The 23781-nt window shown below is 46.3% G+C and overlaps 1 protein-coding gene across 4 annotated transcripts in view; it reads right to left on the bottom strand.

The window, feature by feature from the left end:
* Positions 1-23781, bottom strand: part of dock11 (dedicator of cytokinesis 11) — a 34683-nt gene that overhangs the window by 6442 nt on the left and 4460 nt on the right. For 2 of the 4 annotated variants that reach the window (XM_057026320.1, XM_057026316.1), the window contains exons 2-45: positions 23436-23552; positions 23094-23183; positions 22782-22864; positions 21754-21820; positions 20360-20455; positions 19996-20130; positions 19435-19618; positions 18552-18631; positions 17731-17814; positions 17478-17618; positions 16098-16376; positions 14317-14439; positions 14143-14225; positions 13924-14046; positions 13762-13838; positions 13332-13516; positions 13175-13240; positions 11809-11901; positions 10807-10921; positions 10601-10713; positions 9841-9924; positions 9488-9571; positions 9084-9205; positions 8925-8994; positions 8708-8833; positions 8466-8537; positions 8100-8246; positions 7752-7835; positions 7390-7501; positions 7040-7078; positions 6902-6931; positions 6268-6449; positions 5365-5478; positions 5172-5247; positions 4985-5073; positions 4419-4539; positions 3733-3799; positions 3614-3661; positions 2690-2835; positions 2481-2596; positions 1876-2013; positions 1092-1274; positions 895-1008; positions 429-644 (exon numbers count right to left, since the gene is read on the bottom strand). In XM_057026320.1, the coding sequence (XP_056882300.1) occupies positions 429-644; positions 895-1008; positions 1092-1274; positions 1876-2013; positions 2481-2596; positions 2690-2835; positions 3614-3661; positions 3733-3799; positions 4419-4539; positions 4985-5073; positions 5172-5247; positions 5365-5478; positions 6268-6449; positions 6902-6931; positions 7040-7078; positions 7390-7501; positions 7752-7835; positions 8100-8246; positions 8466-8537; positions 8708-8833; positions 8925-8994; positions 9084-9205; positions 9488-9571; positions 9841-9924; positions 10601-10713; positions 10807-10921; positions 11809-11901; positions 13175-13240; positions 13332-13516; positions 13762-13838; positions 13924-14046; positions 14143-14225; positions 14317-14439; positions 16098-16376; positions 17478-17618; positions 17731-17814; positions 18552-18631; positions 19435-19618; positions 19996-20130; positions 20360-20455; positions 21754-21820; positions 22782-22864; positions 23094-23183; positions 23436-23552 (4914 nt within the window). The remainder of the gene's footprint in view (positions 1-428; positions 645-894; positions 1009-1091; positions 1275-1875; positions 2014-2480; positions 2597-2689; positions 2836-3613; positions 3662-3732; positions 3800-4418; positions 4540-4984; positions 5074-5171; positions 5248-5364; positions 5479-6267; positions 6450-6901; positions 6932-7039; positions 7079-7389; positions 7502-7751; positions 7836-8099; positions 8247-8465; positions 8538-8707; positions 8834-8924; positions 8995-9083; positions 9206-9487; positions 9572-9840; positions 9925-10600; positions 10714-10806; positions 10922-11808; positions 11902-13174; positions 13241-13331; positions 13517-13761; positions 13839-13923; positions 14047-14142; positions 14226-14316; positions 14440-16097; positions 16377-17477; positions 17619-17730; positions 17815-18551; positions 18632-19434; positions 19619-19995; positions 20131-20359; positions 20456-21753; positions 21821-22781; positions 22865-23093; positions 23184-23435; positions 23553-23781) is intronic. The other 2 variants (XM_057026317.1, XM_057026318.1) reach the window with 2 other exon arrangements.

Raw genomic sequence — 23781 nt, 5'->3', positions numbered from 1 at the left:
GTAACTGTGTGCCTCTGCTCTGGCCCTTTGCTCCCCTCGTGCCCCTCCTCCATCCTTCACCTACGTTTTTGCGGTTGAACCCCCTAGACCCCCACAGGTACGGTTTTGAGTACGTAACAGTGTTTCTGGGTGAAACTATGGGGGATCTGTGGACCCTCGAAAAAGGGTTGGCTAAGAGAGGTTGAAGAAAAATCGTGATTTCTCAAAAAAGGTTGTTGCATTTACAAACAAAAACCAGACCCTGCCAGTCCGGATCGAGGTGCACGTTTTATATGCAATTTTCCCGAGTATGCAACAAATGGTGCTGGACAAGTTCCATACGTTCTTGCTCAGGCACACCGTTTCAGTTAGCTTGGTATGAACACACGTTATTTCAGCCTTCGATGGATTAAAGGGAGCAGAGGACTGATAGGGGACCCTCTGGTTACCTCAGAGAGATCTCCATTCTTGAGGTGTGCCCTGGCCATGGTGTCCAACCAGGTTCGTCTCAGCTCGGGGGTGCTGGCGTAGGACCGGGCCAGGCTGTACTGGAGGTCCAGGAGCATCTCCGGGTCTTTCTCGTGCTCCTTCATCTGGGCTGTGGCCATCAGCACGGTGCGGATGCGCTTGGTCAGACCCTTCACCTCAGAGGGGAACACTGAGGACTGTTTAAACAGACGAGAAAACATGTAAATAGTTCAATACTGTTATTTTAAGTCAGTTTAGTCCTGCTTGAAAGAGACAATAATCACACACATGTTGGATTTCAGGCTTCGCGCAGAGTTTTGAGTCCTGTCTTAGTTTAATGACATGCTGCTGCACCCGTGTGATTGTTCAGATGGACATATTTCATGTTCAGGGATGTTGCATTTCACTAACATTCAGTCTTATGGTTGTTTCTCAACACAGCAGTACCTTCATGGCCTTGTCACTATTAGCGAAGTTGTTAATGATCGATAGCGACTCCTGGAAGCGCGAGCTGCCCGTCAGCGCCACATCTGGGATCAGCTGACTCACAGCAATGATGATCTAAACGGGAAAAAGAACAAGAAAAAGAATATATGGCATGCAGAGGTTACTGCGTGTTACTGTTCTGTGTCCCGCGGCGTCACCTGCAGGTGGGTGCGGAGGAAGGTCTTCTTTTTGGTGTACTCATAGTTGTTCCGCATCAGCAGGTAGAGCAGAACCGCCGCCTCAGCCCGGAGGGACGCCAGCTTGGAAACGCAGCACTTGAGCACTTCACAGCAGAGAGCCTCGCACAGCGTCACGCGGCCCTTGAACAGCACCGACGGGAACTGGCGGGGCAGCGTGTTAGTATGTTAAAGGTATGTTCTGAGCGGGGGGGCAATCTCATAAACTTAGTGCAGGGGAGATGAGCAGGGAGTTACAGATTGGAATGAACAATATCCAAAGAAAATGATTAGAAGAAGAAGCTTCAATGAAAGATTTCAAAAGACGGCAAGATGGTTTTCAGTATTTTTGCAAAGGATTCTGGGCCAGTTGTTGGATGCTGGATTTGAAGGCCAAATGCAAAAATTCAGACTCCTTGAAATCCTAGTTCACCTTTAAAGCCACTGAGTCTAAAAGCTTTGCACGTTCCACTTCTGTCATTTTTTAATCTGACATTCTAATGCTGTCGTTGGTGGATATTTGCGGTAAAGTACCATCATCTGAGTACGTCAAATGACAACATGTAACATAGTTCAGCCTATTACTGGTAGATTATATATGTTAATGCCAAAAATACCAAAATACCAATATTCCTGTGCTCCATTGCTTCTCACTGTTCTCATTTTAATTGTCGAAAAATAGCCAGGATGATGCCTGCCTTACCTTGCTCTTCTTTAGTTATCGTAAATTGCGACATTTGGATCATTTCGTTGTGTATTTGTGCACCTTGTTAATGAAGGCTCTGAGCGCCGCAAACACGTGCCGGTGGGCAGATTCAGACAGCCCCACTTTAAGCAAGGTGAGGTAAACGTCAAACACTTTCTTCATGAGAGGGTTGTGACCTTCGCTGTCCAGCAGCTGGGTCTGAAGGGTGGACACACACACACACACACAACACACACACACACACACACACACACACACACACACACACACACACACACACCATGTTAGACATGTCCTTTGATTTGGAGTATTACTGCATTTGGTTGTAATAATGCACCACTACACAAGCTTCACGCTATTTTAAGCTTTTTAAATGTGTGGAAAAACCTTATTAAACTTGCTCATCGTCGTTCTGTGTTTGTTAAATATATTTTATTGAAATGGACACCTGACAGGTTTCTGCTAGGCCTTGGCTGCCTCTCCTCTCCAAATAAATTATTCTTCATTCGTGCACATGCAAGTGATAACGCCAATCCACAACAAACACACATGCCGCTGACACGTTAGGGCAGGAATCAGAATTTGATTCATCCTCAAAAACATCTGGGTGCCTCCTGGCTGTCCCTATTCTGCAAGCGAGCAGCGGGAATATGTTGATACGTCACCTTGAAACACTGGATGAACAGAGAGAGGACGTCCAGGACGCTGAGGCAGACCTCCGTGGACATGTTGCCCTCAAGCAGAGCCTGATGGTGGATTTCGGCTTCCGAAGGCCCCGTGCCTTCATCACATAGACACCAAACACAGGCTCATTTAATAAACAAGATACAAGTAAAATCGCTTGGTGCTGGTGTGCAAATAAAGATCTGTGCACCTATATTGAGAGTGAAGGAGGCTTCCATCGTGCTAAACTGCTGTAGTTTAGTCTGCATCAGGCTGGCCCGGTTGCAACGCATAGGCGGCATCGTCTGTGTCTTCCTGTCGGAGGAGAACAGCTTGGAAGTGCATGCCTCCTGACTCCTGTACAAAGTAATCAAAAAACAACAGCCATACGATAAACACAAAAATATAAACTTACAGATTTGAAAACTGGGTGAAGGCGAAATGAGTCTCTAAAGGGTTGTGTTCCTTCGCTCGATGTTTATACATGTTTATCTATTGATGTTCTCCTCTCTGGATTTCTCATAAAACCACTTGGATTATTTTTAGTCCACTTGCAGACATCTAATCATTCTCGCAAAGCATCACAACAATAGACATATGGGACCCCTGGCGACGGAACAGCACTTAAGAGACGGAACAAGTGTCCCCATAAGCTCGGTCGCTCCAAAAACAAATTGTGGGAATTTTGGTCGTACTGGTCCCCAATTATCTGTTCTTTGACTCAATATGGTTTGGGGTGGGTAGACCCTGTGGCATGAAAGGCATTTTGGACCATTCGAAGCCTGGTGGCCTCCAACAAGGACAGGCATGTGAAGAGTGGGGAGGCTGCTGGGGCCTGTTTGCTGTTGTGTTGGAATGCTGGTGGATGTGTTAGTGTACTCGTTTGCAGTGTACTTTTATCTACCCCCAGACAAAATTGTTGATATTTCACTAATAATATAATAATTCTTTGCTTCTTCCCCTCTCTTCTGTTAGGTTTGATGTAAAAAACAAAACAATTAACGCGATGAGATCACCTTCATGGGCTTGTCTGAGTAAAAAAAACCTGTCTGACGCACAAGCGCTCAGATTGTATCGCTGCCTTCCCACACAGATTTAACAGTTTGATTGGGGGTGGGGGCGGTTTCAAGCTTACCGGCCAATGTTTCTTTTTCCAACATAGCGAAACTGAAACAGGCAGATCCTGCGAGAGAGGAAACGTGCAATGAGAAGAGGAAGGTGCCATGCGCTACAACAACGTGGCTCCAAACTCACTCCAGCAAGCTGAGGAAGTTCATGATGTCCTGGGGGTTGATCTTGTTCCAGTAGGTATTCAGAGTGTCTGGGAGAAAATGAGGAGACAAAGAATATTTATTCACCTTCTGGACACAAGTGTCGCTTTAGTACTGAGGCAGGGAAATGAGAGAAAACCTAAGCACCAACCCTCTACAATGTTGTGGAATATGCCTTGAATGCAGACTTACTGGTAAGTACAAAGACACTGCGTGCTCGCAGCGGTGCCGGGAAGGCTGCGAGCACCAATTCCCCCTGGACATTCTCACCATCCTGATTCTCAGATCAACTCAGGCTGCATTAAAAAGTAAACAGCTCTCTATTTGAGCCTCACTTGCTTTCCTTCAACATTGATGCCACAGTTTTACTAGTAGGCTTAAAAGGAAAGCCAATCTGAGCATCTATGTGTGCTTTCATGAGCAGGGTACACCCTGAATAAGTCGCCAGCCCATCCAAGGCCCTGTGTGAGCATTTGGAACCTTGCTCAGGAGTACCACGGTGGTGCTCTGAAGGTGTCCTGGCAGCTCCCCCTGACACTAGAACACCTTCCAAGTTTTGTCCAAACCACGTCTTGAACCAACAACCCTCCGCTTCTCGGCTCCAGTCCCCTACAGACTGGGGTCGGGAGGCGGGGGCAACATGATAGCTGCACATATCATAACACTGACCGTCTGACAAGGTCTTGACAATGTGCAGGAAGGAGAGCAGGAGTCCTTTGATTTCATACTGGCCCAGTCTGCCGGCGGGAGGCGAGGGGCTGCTGCTGATGGTGGAGCCACGTCGCTGCAGCTGTAGTCAATAAACAAAAACTGAATACAGAAACTCTGGCTTCAGCCGGTCCATAGGATTTAAGAAGTTGACTGTCGACACAAGTCGCAGGATCAGTGATGGATTAGCATCAGAATCTACAACAGGATTTAGCAGATTTGAGCGAAATACACCTACTGTGGTTAAAGACACTATAAACAAAATGCACTGTGCTAAAGCATGTATTTATACAGGTGGTCAAAAGAATTCTCCATTAGTACGCTGCATAAACACACTAATTCCACAAAAACTAACGTTTCCTTGAGTAACATCTGGTACCCAGTCTTTGTTTTAGTTGGGAGCAACATAAACTGGAACAGTTTACAGTATGTGCTTGGAAAAAAAAAGGATCCCGAATATACTCTGTTTTTTTTAACGAGTGCCTTTATGGCAACTGACGGAACCAGATTGGCGTCAATGTTTTCACCTCCATGCTGTCCAGTGTTCCTGGGTCTGTAAACAGAGAGCCTCTGGAGTCCTCACGTCTCACGACATGGCCGTTCTGCACCGGCAGGCCTGCAGTGGGGGGGGGGCATTTAAACTCCTGATTGTTGTAAGGTTGCTGAAGCTGTCACGTTTGAGTCTCAGCATATTTATTAGAAATCCAGCCTCACCGTGTTCTTTGTCCAGTGCGGTGCTGATTCTCCGGCTGTCTGTGGAGCCCACTGATATCAAGTCATCCCTTGATCCCTGGGTGGAGGGGGGTGGGGTGGAGGTGGGTTACTTGGTGGTGTAAAATGTTCGTGAGGCAGATTTGAGAGAGCAGACCTCCTGGGTGTCAGTCCCAAGGGGTCTGAGGAGACTCACGTTGAGACCGAGGACGGGGCTGCTGGTGTGCTGCTGTGCCGACAGGTGCTTCAGGTTCTGGTAGAGCAGCTCAAACAGTGGCAGGTAAAGCAAACAGATCCTGGCTTGCTGGTTCTAAAACATTCACATCAGAAGGGCGTTATAAAGGTACGCACTGTGTAATAACAAGCTCTTTCTCCAACCGTTTGTTTTTAGATCTAGTTTATTTAGACAGTATCATTCATGGATCATTAAGGGTGCAGTGCCACATCAGCCTTCTCAATATGGAAACGGTGTTTTTTTAATCCTCGTGGTCACTGAGGATACACTCAGAGGATTCTCTCTAAAATAGCCGCACGGAAAAGATCATCTATACAACTGCATCACAATTTTGGATCGATGTTTGTTGCACTGCAGTGGATTCACTCTACCGTATTTAACAGAGTTCTTTTTTTTTTTTTTGGTGGGCTGGTTGATGAAAAGTCAAAAGCTAAACTCCATATCACCCATGGCTAAAATACTCCGACACACCCAGGATGATAGGATTCAAGGAATTGGTCACTTCTTGACTCATCATATTTAACATATCCATTTATATCAAATATATTTATTGAGGCTACTGTGCGAATGAATTGTTTCTCCAGCCAAAACATTCTGTGTCGTGAACTGAAGGCTTCCAAATAAATGCCACTTTGCTCCGACGCTACTTCACCATCTGGTTTTTGTCCTGACGACAGATGCGACGAATATTCCGGCGCGACATATAGTCCGAAGAATACGGTCCCATTTTTTCCTCCGGTCTGGTTAAACTCGGCATTTGATAGTGTTTTAAAGGCATACTGATATTTTTAGTCTATTAATTTGACTTCTTTAAACTTTGTCACTTGTGTTTACTTCCTCATTTGGTGCCCCGCCCTCCTTTACCTTGAACACTGTGTAGCGGTCATCCATGGCGTGTTTGATGAGGAGATTTTTGAGCGCGCTGACGGCCATCTGCCTTATCTCGGGCGCTTGCTGCAAGGCCGCAGCCACCTCCCTCAGGAGGAGACCCACCAAAAAGTGATTCCGGCAGCATTCCTCTGTCAGGCTGAACTCCAGACTCTGCTCTGTTGTCGGACCACACAGGACATGTCAGTGCAACATGGCTAAGTGGATAGCAAAAACCAGGGCTCCTTTAATCGAGCAAATCGAACAAACTGGAAGCATTCATCTGCACGGGATCTCTTCCAAGCACCGCATCAGCAAGCGAGAGGGATTACTCACTGCGTGCTGCGGGTAAAATGGTGCAATGGACGGAACTATTTGCAAGACGGATGCTACAGGAAATGAGAGGCTGTCTGTGTCATGGTGGTGCATTTATATACAACCAGGCGAGGCAGCCACAAATTGAGGGTTTGAGTGAAGCCAAAGCAGGAGAGAGACATTCAGTGGCACAGAGAAGTCCAGCGCCAGAAAAAGAGCCATGTCTATTGTTTACAAGTATAGTGTAAATGAAGCATGGGGAAAGGAGGGTCAGTCAATTCCCACAAAAGTCCATAGTGTGATTCGTCCACCCTACCATTAAAATTTTGCTGGATGAATGAATGTCCTGGGAGAAAAAAAGGGGGGGGTGTTGACAGCATGGCAGGTAGGAACAAAGAGGTGCAGACATGGCGGCTTAGATGGTACGAGTACAGGTACTGTGAGCATTACCTACCTACTGGGCCAAAAAGCTCCGTCGCATAGGGGATTAAATCTGACCACAAGCAAAACACACACAAACATACAAAAACAAGAGAGGGGAGGGAATAAAAACAAAGGAAGTGGGGCAAAAACAATCCATGCAGCATTTCCTCATCTTATGGCTCTTTAAAATGTTCACAAGATCAAATTTTCAACAACAGCAGGTGTGTGAGGCCCGTAAATATGGCCAAACAATCGGGTTAAAAGAGGTGTGGATGACGCCGGAAGGTGAGGTGGGTTAAGAAGGGAGGAGGGTGACAGCATGTGGTTACGTGTGCGGTAAGAAGCATAAGAAATAGGCTGCAGGAGAGTTCGGACCCTCACCTTGGACCCTCTGCAGCTTGGTGCGGCCAAAGGCCATGGGTAGGTTGAGGGGGATGAAGTGCTCGTGATTGCACACCGCCACCAGGAAATCGAACTTTATCTCCGACAGTACCTGTGTAAACAAGCGCTAGCGTGAGCTCTGTGCAAGATTATTCAAATCCAACATCCCCGCTATCCATGCAAACATTTGAATAACTCGACATTATTCAAATATTAGCTGCTTATCAAAGAAAACTGCCAAGTTGTGCATTCTGGCTTGCTTTGTCAGCCAAATGAGGAGAGGCAAATTAGCATTTGCTACTTTTAGCATAACGTGTTCCTTTGTTGGGTTTGGACCACCGTATGTTCTTCCCTTGAGATACCTTTGGATCTTTGAGACCGAAATGGCACATGTAGTGGTTGACGAGACCGAAGGCGAAACCTCTGTTCATGAGAGTCAGGCACCTCTGGGGAGGGAGAGGGAGAGAGAATGAGAGCAGCGTTACACATGTAATTCCACGCTGGTAAAGCCGATGATGCTTTTGTCCACTGCCAGACCTAAATGCAGATTTTCAGACTGATTCTTTCAAAAGTGTTGGTTTATCAAACAAAATCCCAACAAAATGTATTTATGCCTCTGCTTGTGATGTGGAATGTTGTGGAAAAAGCACCAAAGGTCGGACGACTTTTGCGAGGCGCCGAGCTCTCGGAGAAGAGACGGCAATTCAGACCTTAATGAAATTAGCCAGGCTTAGGTTGATGCTGCGCGCCTCCTCTGGGATCTCCATGTGGCGGATGGTGATGTGTGGCATGATCGACAGCGTCAAGGACTGGAGCGCTTGATGAAAACTTTCAGGGAAGCGCTGGGTGCGTGGCATCTGGACAGACAGGTTTCATTGGCAGGAGTAAAAAAATAAACAAAACGCATACGTGAATGATTTGCTTTGCTTTCAGTGTCAAGTAGAAGTCACTTTTGTTGACTGGAGTGTGATGGAACAGTGGAAATGAAAACAACATGTAAACCAATGAAAGCCAAAGTTATCACGCTAGATTTTATCTGAGAGGTATCAAAACAGCCTGAATAAATATGAAAGTACCTTCATGCGGCTGCCTTCTTGCAAGTACTGGGCCATGGATTTAGCCATTGTTTCAAAGAAGAACCAGGAGTACTGTGGGTTTGATTTTAACAGAAATGACGCTGTTAAACATTGGGAGATGAACATCAAAGCGCAAGAACAAGAAGCTATTTTGGCTGATGCGCGCCCTCATGCGGTTTGATCCTGGTACTACAGCAGGGCTGAAGCAGGGCTGAACGACATTATGAAGCCTGACCGCCTACCCTGAGCAGTTTATTGCTGGTGTTGAAATCCGCCGTGTGTTTTAAGGTGGCTGTCATTGCAGTGGCCAGCACCTCATGAGTGGTCACTGACTTTCCTGATGCAGAGTTGTTGGTCACAAATACGTACTATGAACAGGAGAAATGTTCAAATCAAAAACACATGCAAGGCTTGCAAAGGCTGACTTTGTCACAAAGACATCTTTAGTCTTAAAATTACCTTGACAAAAGAACGCAAGTAGTGCTCCAGGCCCTCCTCATGACATCTAGAGACTATATGTATGATCACACTGAAAAGCACGGCACAGGACAGTCATAAACGCTGTACAGTACAACGCTATTAAATAACACTGGCGGGACATAAACTACAGGGACTGACCGCAGGCAATTGACAGCAATTTCTTGGGTGTCTTTGCTTGCTGTTGTGAGCACTTCAAACAGCTGCATGAGCACTGTTGGCAGGAAGTTGATGATTACATGAGTCTCTGTGGCGTGAAGGCACTAATGGAGGCGGGAAATAAATGAAACAAGCTCAGTAGAATAAAGCAGGTTGCTGAGAATATTTGGATACATCTAAATCAGGCTACTTCAGTCCTCCGGGTCTGGATTCAAGCCAGGTTTTGTGCCCTACCAGGAAGAAACTGCTTCCGCCATGGGAAGTGGAGTCCCAGGTGAAAGTGCTTTCTACCTGTAGGATGGAAAACCTGGCTTGAATCTGGTCCACGAGGAACTGGAGTCACCCGTCGCTGATCTAAATGTCTAAAGTATTAGAAGGAAAGGCACCTTCAGGTATCTGATAAGTTCTGCAGGGTTGCCTTCTGAGGTCATCAACTGGCAGTGCTGGAAGAATTTGTGTAGATACAGATCCTGGGGAAGACACATTACATCATAAAAGGACACACTCTGTGTCATTAAACCAGGTAATCCGTTGGCCAAATCCAGTCTTTGAATTCACAGCAGACCGGGTTTTCTGTCCCACCAAGCAGAAAAAAAACGCTTCAATTTCTGTTCCGTTGTAACTTTGAGGAAGCATTTTCTCATAAACCAGGCTCTCCTGTGGCCCCCAGTTCTGCATTTGGCCCCCCCTGCTGTATAGCCACATCAGTATTTGAAGAGAAATAATAAACCTGCTGTACCTGGGCATATATGGTTGATGCTACGTGAATCCTGACTTTGAACAGCGTCTTGGCGTTTTCCACCCACTTGATGTCAGGATGCGACTGGGGAGTGAACACAACATAAGAATAAATAAACTAAGGTAAAAGAATGAGAAACACACACATTAGTAACAGAAGCATCTATAAGCATCTACATTAATCAGCTTCCTTCCTAATGCTTGCTCCGATTTCGCTGTGAAAACTGCCCTGATCCTGACCCCTGAAGGTGTTATCTGACACCAGGATGTAAGAAACTTGACATCTTGGAGGACCTGGAGGTCAAGTCAAGACCCCAAATTCATTATTATGTCCAACCTTTGCTTTTTATATAGGTGGTCCCCACATGGATGGCAGGACCCAACGGTTCCCAGCAGAACTGCTGTCATATTCTCCCCAGGTAAGAGAAGCGTCGACCGTCCGTGTGACGTTAAAGACAACGCATCTGTCACCACCCTGACTGGATTCTGACACCTCTCTGTCGGAACCAGTGTGAACATTTTTTGGGGCGTTGGGCTAGCTGGTGTGTTGGATCGAACACCCAGGCCACGGTGAGCCTTGGCTGCCCACGGGGGTTTCTTTGGTCCACTTTGGCTGGATACTGACTGCTGCAGACCAGGAACACCCAGCAGGGGCTGTAGTTTTGGAAACCAGCTCAGCAGTTGACACAATTTTTCCCTCATCGAATAATTGCATCCTTGTAAACATGGCTAGGTATAGACAAATAGGGACATGACTGCACCTTCTTGGTGTCCTGACACAGGTATCCAGCAGGCAGAGTAGCAGCTACGGGCAGCTGGAGCTCTACCGACTGCATCCTCCCTTCTTTCAGCAAAGGTATCCAAGAGTATCCCACTGCACACACGAGCAAAACTACAGCATCAGCGGGACTTTATACGGAATAGTGTTTGATACAGGCTACAATCATATGGTCGCAGGTTTCCTCACCGAGTGTCTCCACTCCCTTGTTGCTGGCCTTGCTGCTGGACTCACAGCTGATGTGATAGAAGACAAAGAGGATGTGATGTTTCTCGTGGATGTGGACCGGCAGCTCGAGCTTAACCTGTGCAGAATGAAAAGACATGACTGTGTCCTACAACCTGTAACAGTTGTGGGCTGGAACGCATAGTGAATAAACACATTTGCTACTGTAATAAAGATGTTTTGATGTAAAACCATACTGACAACTGCATAAATGGTTAAAGCAGCTGATTATTTAATAAACTTGGCTAAAACCAATGGCTTTATTCTAAAACGATTAAGTTAAGACATAAATGTCAGTACCTCAAGAATGTCCCATCAGGTTACACCCATTGGACTTGCAGTTTAGAAAGTCTACCAGTAGGGGGCAACATCCGCACACACTATCCTAAAGGTCTTTTGTTATTTTTGCAGTTGACCACCACGTGTTAGTTTGATGATCAAGTAAATGATTTCATGTATCAAACCTTTAATAAATAAATTAAAAAACAGCAATCTGCAATGCATACAGGCAATGCCGATAGTTATAACCGATTTATATCGTATTTACTGGATGTTCATTGTGCATTAGAGACATGTGGTTATTATTTTTTTTTTAAATAAATGAGTAGAAGTAAAAATAATGTAACACTTTTCACTACCCAATGAGGGTATGCACAAAGAAAAAAATCCCGGCGAAATGTGAAGAAAGATAACGTCCTCCGAGGAGACTTTCATCAAGATATGAGTGGAATTGAAGCCTGTGGTGGCAAATAAACTACAACGCGTGCAAGACTCGGCACGACCGCGCTGAGTGAGCATGTGGGCAAGAACGGGGTCTCTGAAAATCCTAATCTGTTTGAAATCGGGCCATATGGACTCCCCTTCGCGACACCCCACTGGGCCGTGCCCTGACTGCACTTCTTTTCCTTTCTAGAGCGACGTCACGGCTCTGGCCTGGATTTATTTAACAGAACACAGGGTTCTCACCTCGTCGTAGAACTCCGGGCTCTGGTTGTGGTGCAGCACGGCCGCATAGGCGCTGCTGGTAAACAGAGAGTCCCCTGGCTTGCCATAGATGCACTGAAAGACAGGTTTGCACATCAGTCATTCGTCTATTCGTCTAATTCTGGAATCACGAAAAGCCTCTTGTTGTGAGTCGGATTAAAAATGAAGAAACTGGGGGACGGAATCTGAAAGAACCTTTGCTCACCTCAAAAAAAACATTCTTGGGCTTTAGACGCCAATTTTTTTCCTAACTGAAATAGTTCGGATCGGAAAAACAAAGCCGTGTCAGGAGGTTTGGATTTAATTTTTTTTATAAAAAGGAAGAATCTGCTCAGATGGTCGGATGGATAATGAGAACGCAAAGTGAAGTCATTGCTAATTGGCGATAATGAGCAAACTGTGGCCACAGGAAGGACGGGGTCCTGGAGCTTCACAGATTGAGACTGATGAGGGCAGGAGGAGGAGGAGGAGGAGGAGGAGGAGGAGGAATGGCATGGGAAAGGTGACAATTACAGATTTTACCAAAGATCTGCTGTAGTGGTTTTAGCCCCACTCGGGGGGACCCCCTACCTTTAGAGATGAGGGGAAAATAAGGTATTATCATATTACATATTATTATAGCTATTAACATATTATTCCTCTTTACAGTAAGACAGTGTCAGAGGAAACCATAGATCAAACCTGCGCTAGTGAAGGTAGATCTGTGCTAAAAAAATGCAATTATTCCTAACTTGTGTAACAACACGAAGGCAGCACTTGGCAGGTTGGTCTTACAGGAAAGCGCAAAGCTTCCCGCAGCTTCTGCCACCTGTGATTAAGATCATACGATCTCAGATACGACACCCAAGAATGCGTCAGAATCCGCTCTGTTGGGAGAGATGAGGGCCAGGGATTCCCGTCCCGTAAGGCCAGACGAGCTGCGATGCGCCAATGTGACTTTTCCGCCCGCAAATATTTGACGTGTGTGGCTGGAGAGGAGTGGCGAAAAAAGGGCGACCGTTCATTTTCTTCCTGTACCAACTATAATCATCATCTTCTGTGAGCTTTCGCTCCGTTTTTGCCTTTTCTGGCCCTGCACTGCACTTTTGCTTCCATTTAGCAAAAAGCAATAAAAAAAAATAAAGTCAAGAGCCGCATGTTATTAATCACAGTCGCAGTTTTGGGTCGAACTTTATTTGGACCATACTATCTGACATTTCCTCCAGTTAGAATTCGGCATTGGTAAGAAAACAAAATAAAAGAATAATTTAGTTAATGTCTAATGTCTAAAAAAAACCCAATTCTTACAGTCTTGTTTGCTCAGATTTACCCCAAAATGAAGGAAAATTAAACAGCTAAGACATCATACCCTTAACGGAGTGGCTCCTTCCTCATCCGAGTCTCGGAATTGGATGCAGACGGCAATGTTTCTAGCCTGGAATGGAAAATTCGAGCAACAAACTCGCATTAAAGCAAGCAGGATTTCATAGTTCCTTCAACCATTCATGTTTCTTTACGTTACACACCTTGGTGAAGGTCTTCTGGTTATCGTATTTGAGCTGCTGGGGGTAGATGTAGAGCTGGTTCTTGTATGTGGTGAACGGGTAGTTGTACTTTGCAACCTCAGGAAGAAACTCCTCGACCTCCACCGACACGCGCTCGCAGCCGTCCTCGAAGGGTTTGACAGGAATGTAGGAGGAAGTGACAGTATCTGGGGAAAACAGGGCAGGGGGTTGCCTAAAGTTAGCTTCTTCGGTTACCGGTTAGATCACAGAGTGGATCAGAACTTGCTGAATTTATACCCCACTGTTTATACAGAGTAGGTGTGATTGTCACTAAATTACATCAGAGGAGGAACATTCGACAGTAGGCAGAACAAACACAGAGCCTTTGAACGACTCTTAAAGCTGGTGGTCTGTTGTACAAATGTTAGCACGGGGAGCGTCCACAACATACTGGAGAAGTCAGGTGGGACGCACTCGATCGTGACATTCAGCTGTCCGGGGATGGTCTGAAGCTTGCTCTTCTCGGGTCTGATGGGAAAAAACAAAAACAAATAGTGTGTAAAAGGCGGGCCAAGTTCTCATAACAAAGGGCAGAAGGGTGACCGTGACTCACTTCCTGATGTCAGCCAGCAGCTTGATGAGGTCATCGGTGGAGATTTTGCTGCTGTCCTGTCGGTACAGTGGAGAAAACTTGCCATCCATGTCCAAGCTTCCCTGAGCATCTTTGAACACTTGCCTGGAAACACGTTCCCCCAAAGCCAATGACTGAGAGTCAGCTCAAATATGTCAGGCATCACTTTGGAATCATGGGAGATCTTGCGTTGGGTCTTACTTGGCCGCCCAGGCGAAGGGCATTCTGAAGTGACCCAGGCGCTGACATGTCTGTTTGGCGGCTTTGAGCACTTTCTGAGCCGTCTGCAACACCACAAACAAAGAAACTACATTTCAGACAATCCTGCTGGTGACTTGAAGGGCGGAATAATTTTAAAAAAGGTGCGGCACAAACCTTGTTCACGTCAGAGGTCTTGATGTATGGCTCGGCGCAGTGCGTGATGCCATTCTGCAGCACCTTCTCGACCCGTGCCACCAGGAAGATATCTGCGTGGGGGTTGGTCACTGAAAAAATACCCTTAAGGAGAGAATAGATGGGGAAAGGAGGCTAAATAGTGGCCTCGTGACAGTAGACGACAAATTGCATTTCAGAAACTAAAAAAGTCTCCTCTTCTGATCTCTGCATTTGAAATATCACAAGTATGCGCAATCAATGGAAACGGGGAAGTGAGGGGAACCACTCCATCCACCGCTAAGTAAAGAAATGAACAGGCTGCCATCAATCCTGCCTTCCGCCCTGAGACAGCAGCTACTTAGCCACCGTTAGCTCGGCCGTACAGGAAAACCACGTCTATTTCTGGCCTGAGATGGAGCAGCCTTAAAGGCAGGTTGTGCCAACTCACCCCAACAATCACAAATGATCACGAACTGAGCTGTTGAAGCTGGAGAAACTCTAGAAATAAGCCTCTCTCCATCCCTCCTCACCTGTAATAGTCTCCTTTCTAAACTGGTGCACACATGCTAATTCACTGCTAACGGATTTGAGAGCTCGAGTTGAATAGAATGTGTTTGATTTATGAATTGTGACGTAACGAGCTGATTCGGAAGCCCGCTGGCGCAGCGTACTGAAGGCCTGTCCCTGAACCGCACCCAGTGCACCTAATTTAAACGGCGGTCTGCTGAGCTATAATAACACTCTAATCACAGAGGTACCGCCAGCTGTTTGTAGGAACGGGTTGTGTGTCCAGATGACGCGCACTGTTTACAGATGCTGCCAGACAGAACGAACAGTTTAGTTTTAAGGGTGCTTTTAAGACTGGACTGCTACTGAATATCAAATTAGAATGATTTAGGTTTGTTTCTGTTCTCGCTGCGGCCATACCTAGCTAGGCCCTGTTCTTCGTCCTGGAAATAGGACGCTGGAACCTTTTATAACCAGAGTACTGCTGATTTACAACAGGCACCAGCCTTCCTGAGCGAGTTAATCACATTAATGGGCCCAGCAGCAGGAAGGAGAAGCCACTGTAGGAGTTTGGCCCGAGCCGAACAGGACCGCTATGACACAAAAGAAAAGGGCTGGAATATAACGCTAATTTCACAAAGAATGGGACTCTTTGAGAAGAGCGTCTGCTATCACTTAGCTGAACGGGCTAAACTGAGCTCAGGGGCAGATGCTGACGTTTCTAAAGGACATCTGGAAGTGCTCCACTGGAACGGAAATTAAAAAGGGATTGATAGGCAAAACACTTGTTTTGTGATTGGGGTAACTGGGACGACGTCAGCAGAATCTCCCTAACATCGACAAGATAATAAACCCCGCCTACTGCAAATGCGTCGGCAGGTTTTCACTTCACTGAGCCACGTGAGGACGGTCCCAACCCAAGCGGCTAACGTGTGGCACTGAGGGTTGATGCTCGGACTATTGTCTATGTTCCTCCTTCCTGTTTGCGTTTTTAATTACAGTGTCGACAGAAAGTTCCACTTCCACTGACATAAACAGAGGGGCCTCCTAAAATTTCGGTTCTTTCAACTGCAAAGAAGTGAGTCATCTTCATTTTTTAGCATCTCTGGAAGGAAATGAGTCGGATGAAAAAGGTTTCCTTACTCGATGGTTTCTTCTTTTAAGTGAGAGTTCTTAGATTAGTGACAGAACAAAGGAAATTATCCATTTAACAATTATATAATCTTTAAACGGCGAGACAGGCAGGTGGCCATCGATCTAAAAGCGATGTCTACCTGCGTGGGGAAGTGGAGGAGAGACTCCGAGACCCTCTGAAGAGCCGGCAAGCCGTTTCCTTTCCCCGAATCTCCATTCACCAGCCCTCCTCCTCCGCCTTCCCTAAATCTTCCCACGCCTCCTCCGCCCTCCGAATCTGAGGATGGGGAGAGCTGGCCCGGGGCTTCGGTGAGCATCTCCCTGACGCACAGCGGGTTGAGGTCAACGTGGAAGTCGGCTGAGATCTTGCAGCTCTTCGAGACGTCGAAGAGCGCCAGGCTGATGAAGAACGGTTCCACCTGGAGTTCGGGAAGAGGGAAAAGTGATGCAAGAGCTAGGATGCACAGCTGACCCTTACATCTCTGCATCTCTGATCTCCGCTGAAGAAGATCATAGTTAAATATCGAAAACAAATATTAGATCAGCAGCCCAGATGTGGGCACATATTTGAGAACAATGAATGATTTCCTGTTCCAGGAGAGCGCGCTCTATCAAAACCACAGTGAGGCGACTCACCAGCACGAGGAGGTCCAACTCAATGTTTTATTACATTCAGTAAAAGCACAAAAGCAGCATTCACACATTCTCCCATCTGCTGCCTCGTGTCAGCAGGAGCGCTTGACTAATAACGCCCTGAAGACACTTTTCATACGCAACAGACAGACTTCCTAAATTATACTTAAACCTCAGTTTTATGGAAATTTTAAATCGGCAATATGAAGCCATCCGAAAGCTGAAATGTTCAGCTGGGTTCTCTCATAACTCTGAGAGAGGCCGGTATGAATTATGGAAGGACATAATTGAGAGCAGCGCAGCGGAGCATAAAAATAGGACTGAGTGGTTTTTGCCAAAATATTAACCCTTAAATTCTCAAGGGAAATTTTTGAGAGGTGTATGGAAGACTAAATGGATCACATTTGAAATGCTTTTTTTTAAAAACCCAAAAGATTTGTGCTGGATATATGAATTTGCCTTTAACTTTAATCAATGTCTTTAATATCAATTTGTGTAAGAAATATAGTCAAAACAAGATAAATGGACATTTTAAATGAAGCTCTAGAACGGTTAAACGTGTTGAACAATATCTTTGCTGTTGAAAAACAAGTTTTTTTTTTAAAAAAATGCAATAATTTTTGAACAGAGTTTCTTCCTATCCCAGTCACATGACTGTCACCTGATCAGCACAACAGGATGTTCACAATATTTTACCAAGGGACTTCATGAGATAAGGTCAAATATGAAGCCAAAAAAGGTCGAGTTTTGGGTCATCCAATGTGTTTGTGACAATCGTTGCCAAGGCTTCTTTTTTTAATTTATCTGGTGGATTATTGATGAGCATAATGTTTTAATGGCCTGGTGACACAGCTAGCAGTAAAATCAGAACATAGATGCTAACGTACGTTCGTGAGGACGCCATCGCCCTTCTCGCTGACGCACCCCTGGAGGCTGAAGGCGAGGTCGTGGCAGCTGACCATGATGCGGCGTCCGAAGCGCTCCTCGAACGGCTTCACGTCTGGCTCGATGCCCGAAAAGTCCAGCCTCTGGCGCCGGCGGACAGAGACAAGACAGAGCATGGAGACTGGTTCGGTGAAAGGAGGAAGTGCGAAAAGCGAAGGGAAACAAGGGCAAACGAAAAATGAACCATCAACTCACCTGGGTTTCTGGATCCAGAGAGAAAAGCTTCTGTCTGCCCTCATTCCTGTTGATCTTATTCAGCTGGTCTGTCTCCCGGGCGTACTGAGGACACAAACACCACCGAAGAAAACCACATCAGTCAAGTTCTACTGCTTATTTTTTGTCACACGTGCTGCTTTTCACTTTTAACTTTTCTGTTTAGCATTGAGCTCATTAGCATTTAACTCTTATTGCCATGTCAATGCTTGGAACAACGGGAAGAAGAACTGATTTTAACGTAAACGGAACATCTCAGACATCGCTAGGCTGGCTGAGCTGCCCTGAAGTGTTTTTCTCTGCAGGTAAAAGGACGCCAACGCAGATGGTGCGGACAAAAAAAAAAAAAAGACGATGGTGTGTAATAGAGAAGAACAAATCAAAGGCTCCAGGTCACGCTCATAATCAATCTTCTCCCCTTCCTGCTTCTCCTCCCCTCCCTACTGCTCAAGCCTGTTCCAGCCTGCAGACATACCCCGAGCAGCCTTTACAGAGAGAAAGAGAGAGACGCTGTCCCGGAGAGGCCGAGAACAGAGTGAAACGGCAGCACAGAGGGCTTTGTTGTCTGTCTGTAGCTCGGGGTTTACAAGCTTATTAAACCAGCGCAGACCCTGTGGAATGAACTGGTGTAGGAAAAAAAAAGCCCCAAAGACTTTGCCTTATTCAGACAGGAACCACGGTAACAAAGGATAATATACACGGACAAGATGTTTCTTAATAACAAAGTCTTACAGATACAAGGAATTCAACGGTGTCACCAAAGCAAACCTCCGGTCAAATATCCCCCTGACCATCCTTCATACCTTCATAGGATCGGGGTGTAGGCTCCTCCCGAGGCTCTCCGGGAGGCTGTCACCTTTTCCCTGGCTGGCGGCGTCGTCATCTGATGGAACAGTACATTGATCACATGACGCAGGAAGGTGACAGTAAAGTTGTGGTCCAACGGTGCTTCCTTATCGCGGCTCTCAAAGCTAAATGCATATTTAACAGCCAGCTATTAGGAAGCAGCCATTCCCCACACTCACAGGTGAGACCCCCCTCCTCCTTTATTGCAGATGTGCAACCAATCTTGAGGACTATTGGGTTTCACTGGAACATTCTGCAGAGGCCGCAGTTTATGAGAGGAAACCAGGTTGCACAGATGCTAGCTTGCGTTGACGCATCTTTTCTGGCGTCGTTGTGGCAAAACTCCTCATTTGGCTGTGACGCATCCGAATGCTGAGAGGTTTTGAGGTGTTTCCCACAGATACGCGCGGGAATACCACTAAATTCTGGATTTAGTGCAGGAATTTAGTGAATATACTTTTTTGCTGGGAGAAATTGTGGGATTAAACTAGAGGGATCCACTGGATTTATCACCTATGGTGTCTGGAAAATTAAAGAGTTGCAATAATAAAAGGGAATAACACATAGAGGGACACCGCTTTTAACCGTTGGTGCATTCCTGGAGGGACCGACATAAACGGACGCAAAGGAGGAAGCAAATGTAGCAATTCCTCCGCCCTCCCAGCAGTAATTATGGGTGTAATGTTAAACCGCTGTGTTTCCTAGGTATTGCCAGAAATGTAACTCATTAGGACGTCCTCACACGTGGAGAGCTCTGACTCCGGACAATCTGCAGAACTCAGGGAATACATCCAAACATGTTATTATCGCTGCCAAACTGTCATCGAGGGGTTGACTCACCCAGGCCGCAGTCCAACGCTTCAGAGCCGTTCCTCCTGTCCTGGCCGGCCTCGGTGCTGCCCTGTAAAGCCTGTTTCAGAGTGGCCACCCACTCCTCCATCTCTGCGTCTGTATCTGCAACCAGGAAGTGGCTGTAGCGGTCTTGCATCTTCAGCTCGAAGCCATTACGGCGCATTTTAGGGCACTGGAGGGAGGGAAAACGGTCATATGTTGACTTCTTTACTGTGCAAATGAGTGAGAGTGGGTAGAAGGAGCTTATGCTCGGTGATGAAACAGATGCTTCACTGTGTGGTCGGAGCACCAGAATTGATAATGTTCTCTTTGACATTATGGTCTCGTACTCATACTTTTGCTTTACAAACACTGCGCTGAGCTCTCCAGAGAGTCATCGCCTAAATGGCTTCATCAGCCTGAAAGCCTCCTGGCCCCCTGCCTAAAACCTGAGTCAGTAACCAGCCAGTCACACAAAATGAGGAGCCGCCAATTAGCACTTGCCTGAGATTTTTCTCCCCTAAAATCAATCAAACTGGGAGCCAAACTCTGTGTCCCCAACCCCCGTACCTGCACAACATCGATGCAGGAGTCAAGGTAGATGGATCCTTTGGTTTCCTTGCAGTTCTTTTCGTCCTTGTAGGAGTTGAGGATGTACGAGCCATCGGGGAGCTGAGACAAATAGAAGTACCTCCTTTTGAAGACCTGCAATATACAGCAGTGGACGACAAGTCAGTGGTTGACGAGGGATGCAGAATTTGATGCCTGGATCCAAGAACCATGATGGACACAATGGAGAAACGTTCCCATTTGCTGCGTTAGCTGCTAACATGGTGCGCGGTGGCAGGAAGTGATGTCACGTATTGCACAGCTTCGGCACATCTCCTCTGCTCCGTTTTTACGACTATTGAATGACAGCGCCGGGATGACTCACCCTCATGGAGACGGACAGGCTGCTGTTGATGTTAGCTTTCTGAAGCCAGCCCTGCTTCATGATGCCTCCTCTCTGCGAGCACAGCGATGCCGAGTCCTGACAGGTAGGATGAAGTCACACAAGTTGAGAAATCTGGGGTTAAACCAAGTTGCAAGTTCTGCACTACAATGCTGACGACGTGAAAAAAAAAATCAGCTGACGTTGAAATAACAGAAGTATTTAGTCACACACTGTATTAATTAATCATGAGGATTTTTGTGGTTTTCTGCTGCCTCCCTCCCAGCTTATAGCAATCAGACCGGCAGCAAAAGTAAGACACAACCCACTGTCCAGCAGCAGCAGGAGTTCTAAAGTACCTTTTCTAATGGAGAAAAAAGCGGTGAGAAGTGTGGAAATTAGGGTTCACACAAAAGGCTTTTTAAAACCGGCAATTTAATAAAATGCGACATTGATCAGTTGATGCTGCGTGTGGTGTGTGCCGATGATCTCAACCCAACACAGCATGCATAGAGATTCGGTCCCGCCGCCGATCTAGAACCTGCTCCTCTGTGCTAGAAACCTCACTAATCGCAAATGATGGAACACAAACCAAGAAGAAACAACAAAAACCGGAAAACACAACAAGCAACACAGAGAGGGTCTTGGGACTGTTCTTATTCAGCTCTCTTCTTGATTGGCTACATTTCTTTCCACGTCACAGTTTACAGCGTCCTGACTCGGGAGCCGCCGGCTTTTTCCGACACGCGTGAAGATTTTTGGTCATAAATATTGAACAAGTTTAACATTTAAAATCATCTGGACAAACTGACTGTTAACACAACTTCAGACCACGGGACAATCTTGTATCTTATAAGACATAAGCTAATCGGGCGTTTGCCGTCCTTAGTTGGGACAAAAACAGCCCGACTGACACAGGTCCATTTGTCCAAAAGTGACCTTTTGACCTCATGTCTCCGTCCTCCTCTCCAGCTTTAACCTGTAATCGAATTTGCTGGCCGTTGTCCTCCAGCAACTTGCTTGCATCCACAACAAAACAGTCTGTTCTTGTCCTTTCACATCCAGAAAATGATCATGCAGCATTAATAAGAGAGGCATTTCAAGAAAGACCCTCCCACCACTGGCAGCACAACAGCATTAGTCTTTCAATTAAGCTTTCACTCCTTCGTTTATCTGCATCCGGACTTGGTCTGGGGGAGGAGGATCGATTAGAGCTATTTATAGAACGAGCCCGTCTACTGGATTTGCTCCCCAGAGGTCACTACCAGCAGGAGCAACATGACATTCATTACAGAGAGCATCTGCAGAGCAACAATCCAAACTCAGGTTGTGATGAAATCTGCGCACGAGTGAGTCTGAAACGCTCGTCTGCAATGATCAAAGGCCGCCCTGCTCACCTCATCTTTGGCGTCTTCATCGATCTCAAACACTTGGGTCGGCAGCTTGTCCGTTTTGAGGCCTTTGCTGTGAAATGCAAACAAACAGACGTCATTGAACACACCGCCCTGGCCGTCTCTTCATTTTAAAAGCCCCCCGACATCTTTGACTAATGAAATCTATTCTGCTCCAAGGGTTCCTGATTGGTTAAGGGTCCTACTCTGTCCTCCCCATGTGTTTGGCTTGTAGGCGTCTAAAGTCCGCCAAGTTTGAGAAGCAACGGAGGACACCAACAACCTTGGAGCATATTCCAATTCCTTGTTTGGCTTGGAGAAAAAAAAAAGCAAATTCTCGCTGAAAAGCAAACTACAAGTTAAGGAGACTTTGGGATCTGAAAAGATTTCAAACGCACAATAATTAAGAGTCGTCTGTTATTCGTTACTAAGTCGCCCATAGCGGCTATGCAGCTATAGCCAATAATGTGGTTATGATACTAAATTACTCTTTAAACATCTACTAACTCAAAAGTTTTTCATAGCTCCGAACTGGATGCTGGGTACAGTACCCACACAGAAAGGTCAGTACACTGAGGTGTATGAGGTGTGTTAGTGCATGAGGAGTGTTAGTGTAGGAGATGGGGCTTAAGGAGGTGGGAGGGGTCAGCAGGGTCACTTTTGGAACCCAGTCCTCGAGGGCAGCAATCCAGCCAGGTTTTCTCTCCTCCCAGGAAGAACACGGCTTTCACTGAGGTAAGAAGAGGTCTCTACCTGGTAGGTCAGAAAACCCGGTTGGATCGCGGCTCCTCGACGACAGGAGGTGAAATCCGACATACCTCAGCTTAAAAATAACCAGAAGACAGTTGGGATGATTTAAACAACTGGGCTGAACCTGCTGGCAGCAATCCGCCCCATTACGAGAGGGATTTATTCCAGACCCATGCGAGCGGACCAAATCTCGTTTGGATTGCGTTCAAACCCTTACTCCTACATGCACAAACTGGGTTTATCATTTCCACCGGTCCGAATATTGCTTCGCTAATCTTCTTTACCTTGGCAACAGGCGAAAATCCCCGGAGTAAGCCTCGTATTTGTAGTTGATCACATGCCAGTCGGTGTTGTACATCTTGATGCACTGTCAAACACAAGTCAGCAGAGGGCGGAATCAGGGGCAGCGGACCAACAAACAGTCAAAAACAGAAGAGAGCGCTGGTCCAGCATTGAAACCCAACCAAGTCCTCTACTTCCTGCATTTATCACCTCCTTTTATTAGCATGTTTTATCTTGCTGCATATTTACATGACATGACATCTAAAACACAGAGGAAAGATTACACACACGGGACTGCTAAATTATGACGGTACCTCTTTGGCAAACAGACTCCTCGCCTCCTTCTCTGCATCCTGAGGCACCGAGGGAACAACTGTCCTCCTCTGCCGGGAGATCTGCGACTCCTGTCCACACCCGGGGATGACGCACACACAAACACAACCACATGTCCAAAAATCACACAAAAGCACGTTGTAGTTTAGCTAGTCGCACTAAAGTGTAATGGTAGGTTATGTCTTTGACCCCTAACAGACTCATTTTTATTGGTTTATAGCAGGTCAGCAGTGGGATTGTAGGCTACTTCCTTGGCTGCAGCTCCATCCACATGTGAAAGATGTTCTGGGACAGTCACGGCTGGATCGGATGATCGTACTCACCGAGACGTCGTCCAACGGGCAGAGCAGCAGGTCTCGGTGGGGGTCATTGTGGATCTGAGCCTTTCTCTGGAACACCTCGGTCTCATAGTCGAGTGGTTCAATGATCTTTGGCTGCTCCTGAGAGCAGGGGAAAAAAAGGAGAAGACCTCAAATACTGATAGATTCTGATAAACCTTTTCGTTCCTGTGAAGGAGAAAATATTTTGAATTCCTGGTTTGGTGACTGTGCCTTCACTACGGGTCCGTGAGGAAACACATCCTTGTTCTTTCAAAATAACGTGAAAGATAAGGGAGAGGGGAAAAAAGGAAAGAAGTTGGAACAAATCAGTCCTGAAACAAAAAAGTGT

This window comes from Takifugu flavidus, chromosome 3 (assembly GCF_003711565.1).
Source record: "Takifugu flavidus isolate HTHZ2018 chromosome 3, ASM371156v2, whole genome shotgun sequence".
In the NCBI taxonomy this organism is placed as follows: domain Eukaryota; kingdom Metazoa; phylum Chordata; class Actinopteri; order Tetraodontiformes; family Tetraodontidae; genus Takifugu; species Takifugu flavidus.
This window is presented reverse-complemented; position numbering and strand designations above follow the sequence as displayed.